The sequence below is a fragment of the Sinohyriopsis cumingii genome, chromosome 6 (genome assembly GCF_028554795.1).
Source record: "Sinohyriopsis cumingii isolate HCF-2022 chromosome 6, ASM2855479v2, whole genome shotgun sequence".
Taxonomy (NCBI): Eukaryota; Metazoa; Mollusca; class Bivalvia; order Unionida; family Unionidae; genus Sinohyriopsis; species Sinohyriopsis cumingii.
Window position 1 is genome coordinate 60,379,499 of NC_142966.1, and position 12,114 is coordinate 60,391,612.

At 33.6% G+C, this 12,114-nt stretch overlaps 1 protein-coding gene across 3 annotated transcripts in view; it reads right to left on the reverse strand.

Moving 5' to 3' along the window:
- The window catches only part of LOC149797048 (uncharacterized), a 36,917-nt gene that overhangs the window by 4,205 nt on the left and 20,598 nt on the right, over nt 1-12,114 (reverse strand). Inside the window, exons 1-3 of one of the 3 annotated variants that reach the window (XM_089961718.1) lie at nt 10,938-11,468; nt 8,086-8,217; nt 2,965-3,077 (exon numbers count right to left, since the gene is read on the reverse strand). In XM_089961718.1, coding sequence (XP_089817844.1) covers nt 2,967-3,077; nt 8,086-8,217; nt 10,938-11,312 — 618 coding nt within the window. In that variant the 5' untranslated portion in view covers nt 11,313-11,468 and the 3' untranslated portion in view covers nt 2,965-2,966. Of the gene's footprint in view, nt 1-1,891; nt 3,078-8,085; nt 8,218-10,937; nt 11,469-12,114 lie in introns of those variants that run through there. The other 2 variants (XM_089961717.1, XM_089961719.1) reach the window with 2 other exon arrangements.

The window sequence follows — 12,114 nt, forward strand, 5'->3', positions numbered from 1 at the left end:
GAGTAAGCCATCTGGGAGAAGACCAATGATGCTGGGTTTAGAGAAGCCTCTTATTCTTTCCCTTCACCCAAACATTACAATCAAAAGCTGCTACGCTCAGCAGCCATGCATATCCAAGTGAGAGTGGTGTGAAACTTCCTAAATCTTGTTTCTTGTTTAGAGAAGAGAACCCCTCTGCTTGACAAAAAGAAATGCCAGAAGATGAAAGCCACATGGTAGTGGATGTGAATGGTCCTCCTGATATCTACATCATCATCACACTGGATATAGGACTGCAACCAAGGCCTCTAAAGGCAGTTGATGCTCATTTGAATGTTGACTGTATATTCAACATTATCGAGTCCTGGGTGCTGATTATGTCTTAAGCCCTAATGAATATAGCATGAGGGACTGAAGGCAAACATAGCAATGTTGTGCATCCTATGAGACAGTGTGTATGGTGGAACATTTTTCGGAATATGGCATCTTCCCTTGACAGAAAAAAATCATAATATTTCAGCTGCTGAGAAACACTTGATTTAAGTGATTGGGGAAATCAGCCTGGACTACTTTATACACTTGTGACAGTAGCTGACCCAGAAACAGTGTATCTTCTCAAACTATATCCCATTCAAGTGATCCATTTCCAATCAATGGCCAATAACATGTGCAACCAGTCATATCTGATTATAAATCAGCATCATTTGTAAGATTTTAATGTCAACTCTATGATGGTTTCTGTCAAATGTGGTCAAATTCTGTTGAGGTTAATGAGAAATCATTTGAAGGCTTTCTATTTTTAATAATGAAAATGACAATAATTTTTATACCAGGATGCTTTCCACCAAATATTGGTCAAATCCTTTTGAGCAGTTTTAGAGAATTTGTTTAGAGGTTTTTCTATTTTTCATAATTGTGATTAAATTTGATGGCAGACTGGCATCATTGAAGAGAAACTCTGAAAGATCTTTTGTGACTCAATGCTTAAGGTAAAATTTGGTACAATTATGTTCGGCAGTTCTAGAGAAGAGATGTTTAAAGTTTTCTATTATAGTAGTTGTGGCAATAGCTGATGTCGGATCAGCATCATATGAACTTCCTATTACAATGCTTTCTGTAAAATTTTGTAACATTCTGTCATTCGGTTTATGAAAAGATGATGTACATTGCAAATGTGAATGGCTGATGGATGACACGACAGAGGATGCAAGACAAAAGGCCATAAGTTCACTGGACCTCAGCCAAATGAGCTAAAACTTAAGAAAAACAACTTTCATATACCATATTTTAAAGTCAAATTTTTAATTTAATTTATTGCACTTGCAAACACAATCACCAAAAGCATAGGTAACAACACAGACACAGAGTGCTTTGAACTAATCTGCTCATTAATCAAAATGGTAGACTCATTTCTAGCAGCAACATGAAATTGAAACTCCATAAAAATTCTGAAATTCAGAATATAAGATGCACATTATAAGGCAGAACATTTATTTGTACCCTTTATCAGAAAAATCAGGCATGTTCTATGCTTATGTGCACATTGTACATTGTAAAATACGATACATTATGCTTGTCTCTACTGGCATTATAAATTGCACAATAGTCTCCCGCACTGTAGCATACTTACTTGAAACACCACGTGTATATATAATTCTGCAACAGACAATTAGCCTCAGGTTTATATCCAATTATTTCCTCACTCTTTTGGTTAAAATCCAAGTCTTATTTAAGGAATCATTCTGATGAACAGGGAGAGATAACATGCATTCACACAGACAATACATCAAAAATCACCAAGAACTGCTATAATCTGCCTAACACTGCATTTAGGACTTGTAACTGCCAATGCTATGCAAGTAAATTGTGACAGTAAGTGGGAAAAAACCACAAGTCAAATGAGCTTCATAACTCTGCGCAACACTTCATGCATCTTACATTTAAACACAGGCAATTTATTCATCTTACATTTGAACACAGGCAATTTATTCATCTTACATTTGAACACAAGCAATTTATTCATACATATAAAGAGTCTGATATTTTATCACACTTGGAACTTTGTGAAGCAGGCACAACTTGATATGGATCAAGCAGCTATTGTTTCAAACTGTGTATATAAGTTGTAAAAATAAGCACATGGACAGGGCAAAGGTTTCCCGAGATTTTTTCTTATTAAAGATTCCCCATACTTTATTATCAAAAGATGGTATCCACATTATTTAAATTTGAATCATTACTTAAGTGTATGCAATGGGGAAGGGGTCCTGTTGTTTTCAAGAAAGGACCACTTTGTTCACTGGGTCCTTAAATCTGTAGGCTGTAGCAACCATGAAAAACTCAACAGGAATCAGTAACTGCAAACAACACAGATCCTGATCTGCCATCACATAATGCACCAGCAGATCAGGGTTGATGCTCTTAATTCTACTGATTACTCCTAACAAACTGCATAGACCCAGATCTGCCACAGCATCAAGTGAAGGTAGATCTAGGTCTGTGAAGTTTGCAACTGGACTTAAACCTATACATCAATAAATACTGTATTTAAAAACAATTCACTTGTCACTGTGTCCTGAAAATAAAGAACTCCATGACCAATATAGTTATTATATAATATTTTTTTAATTCCCATTAAAAACAAAGACTGTGAGGAAAGTATTATAGGCTAGTCAAGCGACACCTTATAAGGCAAGAATGCTCTGTAAGGGACACAAATTCATGTCTTTTGCTCATTCTTAAATAAAGTCTGTGGATATTATTTTTTCACCCGAATTACCATATGATCTTCAAAAATATAGTCAAGAAAAATTCAGCGTGTCTAAATTAGCTACAGTAATGACTTCCAAGGCTAATATTATTACATTACACTCATAATTAAAAGAATGGAATTCACAAACTATGCAACATTCGGCTATCTAACCAAATACTTAGTTATGTCAAAAATAATATCAGATCTTGGAATCACCATGACGTGATCTTCACCATTATTTCTGCTCCTGATTTAATGTGTATCTGTGGGTCATTTTCTTTTCCTGAGAAACCTTCATCTGTTGTTCTTGAAGAAATCTTATCACCTCTGGGGACCTCATAAGTATCTGCAAAAGAGAATTCAGTAACTGAAATTCAGTCTGGGAGAAATAACAGATTGTGGATTATTTTGAGGGGAAGTAAAATGTAGTCGTTTGGTATTAAGGAAAGGTTCAAAATTTTGGCGACATTTATTTTAGCAATTGCAGATATGATGAAAATTTTGCTTCCATTACCTCTAACGATATGCCAGCCAACTTATCTATAATTCAGTTATGGGAAAACAAAGAAAAAACTAATCATACAATTGAATTAACTAATTGTATTGTCTCTCCATTGATGAAATGGGTGAACCTGTTCACTGTGCTCAGTCTTTGGCTGTTGACTGTGATGTTTGGCTCATCATAGTTTTCCTGCGGCTGGCCGATACTTCAGTCTTCTTTGTGTTGATTGTAAGGCTGAAATTTGTGTAAGCATCAGAGAACTTGTTGATGCTGCATGTCAAAGCCAGCATTGAGGGCACAGTTATTCACAGTATGAATGATGGCAATTCATGAATTCATTATGATCATAAAGCCAGCATTGAGGGCACAGTTATTCATAGTACGAATGATGGCAATTCATGAATTCATTATGATCATAAAGCCAGCATTGAGGGCACAGTTATTCATAGTATGAATGATGGCACAGTTATTCACAGTATGAATGATGGCACAGTTATTCACAGTACGAATGATGGCAATTCATGAATTTGTTATGATCATAAAGCCAGCATTGAGGGCACAGTTATTCACAGTACGAATGATGGCAATTCATGAATTCGTTATGATGATAAAGCCAGCATTGAGGGCACAGTTATTCACAGTACGAAAGATGGCAATTCATGAATTCGTTATGATCATAAAGCCAGCATTGAGGGCACAGTTATCCACAGTACGAATTATGGCAATTCATGAATTCGTTATGATCATAAAGCCAGCATTGAGGGCACAGTTATTCATAGTACGAATGATGGCAATTCATGAATTCGTTATGATCATAAAGCCAGCATTGAGGGCACAGTTATTCATAGTACGAATGATGGCAATTCATGAATTCGTTATGATCATAAAGCCAGCATTGAGGGCACAGTTATTCATAGTACGAATGATGGCAATTCATGAATTCATTATGATCATAAAGCCAGCATTGAGGGCACAGTTATTCATAGTACGAATGATGGCAATTCATGAATTCATTATGATCATAAAGCCAGCATTGAGGGCAGTTATTCACAGTAGGAATGATGGCAATTCATGAATTCGCTATGATCATAAAGCCAGCATGGAGGGCACAGTTATTCATAGTACGAATGATGGCAATTCATGAATTCGTTATGATCATAAAGCCAGCATTGAGGGCACAGTTATTCACAGTATGAATGATGGCAATTCATGAATTCGTTATGATCATAAAGCCAGCATTGAGGGCACAGTTATTCACAGTACGAATGATGGCAATTCATGAATTCATTATGATCATAAAGCCAGCATTGAGGGCACAGTTATTCATAGTACGAATGATGGCAATTCATGAATTCATTATGATCATAAAGCCAGCATTGAGGGCACAGTTATTCACAGTACGAATGATGGCAATTCATGAATTCCTTATGATCATAAAGCCAGCATTGAGGGCACAGTTATTCATAGTACGAAAGATGGCAATTCATGAATTCGTTATGACCATAAAGCCAGCATTGAGGGCACAGTTATCCACAGTACGAATGATGGCAATTCATGAATTCATTATGATCATAAAGCCAGCATTGAGGGCACAGTTATTCATAGTACGAATGATGGCAATTCATGAATTCATTATGATCATAAAGCCAGCATTGAGGGCACAGTTATTCATAGTACGAATGATGGCAATTCATGAATTCATTATGATCATAAAGCCAGCATTGAGGGCAGTTATTCACAGTACGAATGATGGCAATTCATGAATTCCTTATGATCATAAAGCCAGCATTGAGGGCACAGTTATTCATAGTATGAATGATGGCAATTCATGAATTCGTTATGATCATAAAGCCAGCATTGAGGGCACAGTTATTCATAGTACGAAAGATGGCAATTCATGAATTCGTTATGATCATAAAGCCAGCATTGAGGGCACAGTTATTCATAGTACGAAAGATGGCAATTCATGAATTCGTTATGATCATAAAGCCAGCATTGAGAGCACAGTTATTCATAGTACGAATGATGGCAATTCATGAATTCATTATGATCATAAAGCCAGTTTTAAAAATGTATATACCACATAGAAAGATAGGGTGTCCCACTAATCCACTGCAGTTGTTTTTCCCTCACCCACCAGTGGAAGGAAGAATAATTGACCTGGATGCTATCTGTCATCAAGTAATTATTACCAAGTGTCTTCAAAGCATGCCAAAATATCAGCTGATTAAATACATGATTGTTTTTTGTTCCACACAGCTGGTGGTGTTATTTTCAGTGGATAAAGCATCTAATTTCTGGATCTTAATCTGAGACACCAAACTGTTAAAATTCTTCTGCCACTAAAATAACCTGCCAAATAGTATGGTGACAAGTGAAAGACAAAACATATTAGTGTCATAATGTTATGTCTAACATAAATACAAGAAGATCTTTCTGAAAATGGCCTGATAGGGCCAACAAAACCTTTTCTGTAAGCTGTACATGTTTTATCATGCCTTTAGCTCAACACAAAATTGAACAAAACTGGTTGGAAATTCCATCTTGCCAAGAGCACCACGTAAGTAATGGATATAACCCAAAAACAATTTAGATAAATCTACCACACAAGTAATGGATATAACCCAAGACATTTTAGATAAATCTATCACACAAGTAATGGATATAACCCATGACATTTTAGACAAATTTATCACACAAGTAATGGATATAACCCAAAAACATTTTAGATAAATCTACCACACAAGTAATGGATATAACCCAAGACATTTTAAATAAATCTATCACACAAGTAATGGATATAACCCATGACATTTTAGATAAATCTATCACACAAGTAATGGATATAACCCAAGACATTTTAGATAAATCTATCACACAAGTAATGGATATAACCCAAGACATTTTAGATAAATCTATCACACAAGTAATGGATATAACCCAAAAACAATTTAGATAAATCTATCACACAAGTAATGGATATAACCCAAAAACATTTTAGATAAATCTATCACACAAGTAATGGATATAACCCAAGACATTTTAGATAAATCTATCACACAAGTAATGGATATAACCCAAAAACAATTTAGATAAATCTATCACACAAGTAATGGATATAACCCAAGACATTTTAGATAAATCTATCACACAAGTAATGGATATAACCCAAGACATTTTAGATAAATCTATCACACAAGTAATGGATATAACCCAAGTCATTTTAGATAAATCTATCACACAAGTAATGGATATAACCCAAGTCATTTTAGATAAATCTATCACACAAGTAATGGATATAACCCAAGTCATTTTAGATAAATCTATCACACAAGTAACGGATATAACCCAAGACATTTTAGATAAATCTATCACACAAGTAATGGATATAACCCAAAAACATTTTAGATAAATCTATCACACAAGTAATGGTTATAACCCAAGACATTTTAAATAAATCTATCACACAAGTAATGGATATAACCCAAAAACATTTTAGATAAATCTATCACACAAGTAATGGTTATAACCCAAGACATTTTAGATAAATCTATCACACAAGTAATGGATATAACCCAAGACATTTTAGATAAATCTATCACACAAGTAATGGATATAACCCAAGACATTTTAGATAAATCTATCACATGAGTAACGGGTATAACCCAAAAACAATTTAGATAAATCTATCACAAAAGTAATGGATATAACCCAAAATCATTTTAGATAAATCTATCACAAAAGTAATGGATATAACCCAAGACATTTTAGATAAATCTACCACACAAGTAATGGTTATAACCCAAGACATTTTAGATAAATCTATCACACAAGCAATGGATATAACCCAAGACATTTTAGATAAATCTATCACACAAGTAATGGATATAACCCAAGACATTTTAGATAAATCTACCACACAAGTAATGGTTATAACCCAAGACATTTTAAATAAATCTACCACACAAGTAATGGATATAACCCAAGACATTTTAGATAAATCTATCACACAAGTAATGGATATAACCCAAGACATTTTAGATAAATCTATCACACAAGTAATGGATATAACCCAAGACATTTTAGATAAATCTATCACACAAGTAATGGATATAACCCAAAAACAATTTAGATAAATCTATCACACAAGTAATGGATATAACCCAAAAACATTTTAGATAAATCTATCACACAAGTAATGGATATAACCCAAGACATTTTAGATAAATCTATCACACAAGTAATGGATATAACCCAAAAACAATTTAGATAAATCTATCACACAAGTAATGGATATAACCCAAGACATTTTAGATAAATCTATCACACAAGTAATGGATATAACCCAAGACATTTTAGATAAATCTATCACACAAGTAATGGATATAACCCAAGACATTTTAGATAAATCTATCACACAAGTAATGGATATAACCCAAGTCATTTTAGATAAATCTATCACACAAGTAATGGATATAACCCATGACATTTTTGATAAATTTATCACACAAGTAATGGTATCCACATATTCAAGGATGAAAACACATTTTTATGTTGCATGCAGAGACACGCACACACATATTTCCATTATGCAACAATATCATTTTAGTTCAGACTTCAGACTTCCCAACACAAGCCAACTTAGAGTAGAATAATAAAGTTTAAGTTTTCACTTATGAATGTTTTTGATGCTGATTAAGAAATGATGAAAACCATTTACTCTTACATCTTCTCCTTGGTAGTCTATTTTTCTCAAGTCGAAATTAGTCTTTCCAAGAATAGGAATATTATCCAATTTAAAAGGTCACTTAAAAGCAAGAAAGAAAAAACAAATTAAAGATGAGAAAGTTACCAATTTCTTTTCTGTGAGAACCTCCTCTAATAAGGATGGTTTGAAACCCAGGCTATCAGAGATGCCATCACCATGGTAACCATGCTCTCCTCTGTTTTGGGATGGACTTGTTCCTGAGATGTCCTGTGTACCCTGAAACACATGACCATCATTAGGGGGGTGCTCACCAGTTATTATGTACTTTTGAGAGAGTGACGTATGTAAGGTGAAGTTGTTTGCATTTAAAACATGCACAATGGAGAGAATGTTGGCATACCTCTATGCTACATTAAAGTAATGTGGATGATATTTCTTTGGATACTGTACTTTTGGAAATTGTTAATGATCTAAGGACATTGCCAACTAAAATGACTGCTCCCTTGTGCTAAAATAATCAGCCTGAATTAGACTAAGGTACACTATCCATAGCAGCTATTAAAATAGGGAAAATGAATTTTGCCAGACTAGACAATACCAGCTTCTGAAAGCGTAATGAATGAATTACCGAATATATAAAATGTAAAAAAAGTTATCGGCTCTTTTTTTTATACAATTTACCTCTTTAGTTCAGGAAGTGAAAATGATCAAGTGGAGCTAGCACTTTTTTGAACGGTGCACATCTGGAGTAAGACCAAGCCGTATACTCTATAACCCATATTACACTCATCAATCATACACCAAAATAAAGGGAATTAAAGGTTCTTTGAATTATACCTAAGATATACAAAGTCTTTTTTAAATAGCCAGTATAACCAGTGAGGAAAGCCAGGGAAATTCTTTTTCTTCACCTTAGCATCACTGATACTTGTATTTTGTACACCTTTATTGTTATCTATATTGTGTACACTGCTTTTGTCATGACTGAGGGTTGTTCCTTCCCAAATTGTCTCATGATCCTAATAAGTAAACAAGATGTTTATTTGAATTTAGGTTTAAGACCTGAGCTTGTTTATGAGTCAAAAATATCCATTAGAAATTACTCATATCTAGGTTATTCAATAACATTCATTTGTGTCTTAGGTCAATGAGAATTATATATATATATATATATATATATATATATATATATATATATATATATATATATATATATATATATATATATATATATATATAATATATATATAAGATTTGGTAAACAATTATTCATTTCTGTTTCACATCAGTCTTTGGGAATCTATGATCAGAGTTTAGAGCTGTGTTCAGATATAACAGTCTTGAAGAATCATTTAAATAATTCATTTGAATTACTAGGAGTTCATTGACTGGATTAAGACATTATTTTGGGACTGCTGAGGACACATCCAAAGACATTCTGAATTATATCATTGTGATATATTAGGGCAGTCAAAGCTATTGTAATTCAATTGGAACATTTTATACTTTTGGACTTGCGATAGGACATTTAGGATTACATGTATTTGGAATTTAATTCAAAATACTATTAAGTGTCGCCTGAATTTTCACTCTGAATTCAGGGGAAAAAAAACTCTTCGTTGAATTTTACTTAAACTGCTGGTTTCACTTCTTTCTTCTTACATATTTTAAGACCTAGAATCATAACATAATCCTTGTCTTAATGCCTTTCAAGGAATTGTAACATATTTTTTTGGGGTGGGTGGGGTATTATAGGATTACATTTTTACATTTATTTGGAGGGTTTTACCATCCTAAAGTTATTCTGCAACTTTTTATAATCAAATCTGAATAACATTCAACTGGCACTATACAAGCAGAATTGCGATGAAGTACTGTAAAGCCCTAAACATACCAGACCTCTGGAATTTGTCATATATGCCAGACAAGTTTGACAGGACACGTTTTGACCAACATTAAAATGCTCAAACTGGACACTGTAAGTGTCTGCTGAGAAACTCGTACTCATGCCTGATATAATAATTTTTTTTTTCTGATACTGGTAATTTGCCTAATCTTAAATGCATTATGTACATTGCTGATGGGCTTCAGTAACATAATAATGTAACCTCTACCAGGGAAATGTCTCTACATTATTGTTCAATCTGATCTGAGAGTAGACAATTTCATGGATAATTAGTCATTTTAAACAAATATGTCAGTCATTTGTCATTTTCAAAAAGGCAGAGAAAAGTAAACATGACAGAAAATCAGGATTAATGTTGACAAGTATGGCTTTGAACTGATGACACAGCAAAAAAAATATAGTAGCCAAGTTTGATTATAAAACAAATGGTTATGTTCTGTGTCTAACTATAATGCTCAGTACTTTGGTAACCAAGTCAACAGGCCCATGTACATGAGAATATAATGAATTACTGAGTATATTTTAAGAAAATATGGAAAAGGGTTGGTGTCAGATTTCAAGCATACTGGTTGTGATTTTAAAACTTTAACTGAGAAATTTTCAAAGTGTTTGCCTGTTGTGCAAGAGCTGGATTAAAACAACATGAGAGAATTTTTTTCAACCTGCATTCAACTTATGATGACAAAGTATTCAATGTCTATACAATGCATCCAAGATGTAAAAACTGTCCTTTCACAAGCCTATCAAAAAGATCTACTTAAAAAAATATCTTTCAACATAAAAAGTCTATATTGTATGCATACTTTCTTTTCATTTAAAGGGCAATAGAGAAAAAGAGTATGGCTGAGTAAGAAGCAGAAATTACGTAAAAGTGCTGGTTCCCTCAGAAATGCACACACACACACACACACACACACACTGCATTAGCACAACAGTTGTTCAGTTGGATTAAGAAACTTACATTTTGTTAAATTAACACTAATCATCCATAAGCAATTCTTTTGGGAAAAAAATGGTCATATGAACAAATGCTGCACTAATCAAACTTGAGAATATTAATTCATTTTCCAAATGATTCAAGGATAATTACAGAGTTTGTGCTGTAAGAGTCATCTCCCCTTGAAGAAGTCCTCTGTTTACGGTGTCTGGGTTTAGGTGACACTTTCTGTGTAACTGATTCATCACCTGGCTGAATACTAAGAGTTTCATTTTTCCAACTGTCATCTGTTTCCTCTAAGATGCTATTTATAGAATGTCCTGAGGAGTCAACCATCTCTTCTTGAGATGGATGAGAATCCGATACACTCGTTGACTCACTACTATCCATGTAACTATTCTGAACAAAATATTCCATGCTGTCAGTATGTGGAATTGGTTCTAGAATAAATCCTGAACTGTCAAGATAAATGTCTGGATTTGTATAATCATCTGTCTCATCAAAAGAGATATCCTGATTGGATGCCATTTTGTTTGAAAATATTCCACGAAAGAAAAAATATCACACTTCATACAATAAAATCATAACTGCACATTCTTCTTTTAAGACATTAAAAACATTAATACTGTCATCAGTGATGTCAAATTATGTTAATTTACTGTCTGGAAAAGGGATATATGATCATGCTTGATGAAGACAGACAGTTCCTGTTCTACTGAAGTGCAAATCCAGAATCATGTAAGTTAGTTTACAAAAAACCTGGAAAAAAAGAGCCATGGTTAGTTCCATTTCAATACAACATGCAAAGTATGCTCAAAGTACAAAAGGTACTGAAAAGTTGCTACTCGACAAACTACATGAAATAAACGGGTTTCAATCAACAAGATTCAAGAAGTTTACTACACCTTGCCAGTAAACAGCAAAGTATTTATGTTAATTCAAAAAATGTTAACCCAAAACAAAATCTGTTGACAAAATCTACTATTTCCAGTAACAACTATGAATCTACTGCTGCTGGAAATCTGTCCTGCCATCTACTAATGCAGACAAGACTAATTTCTAACAAATCTGCAAAAATAATGCACTAACTGAATAGCAATGATATTCTGTTGAAATTTTGTGAACAATATACAATTCTCAACTCTCTCTATGTCCTAATGCCACATACTATTTTCCAAAGATTTTTACCAAATTATTAGAGTTATGTTTAAGGTGGTTTTACTGTAAAAAATGTTTTACCAGATATGGTAACACATCGCTGGTAAAACTGTGACAACAAAGCCTTTACTTATATCATCAAAGACAGGACTTTTCCCCCTTAAATGATTTC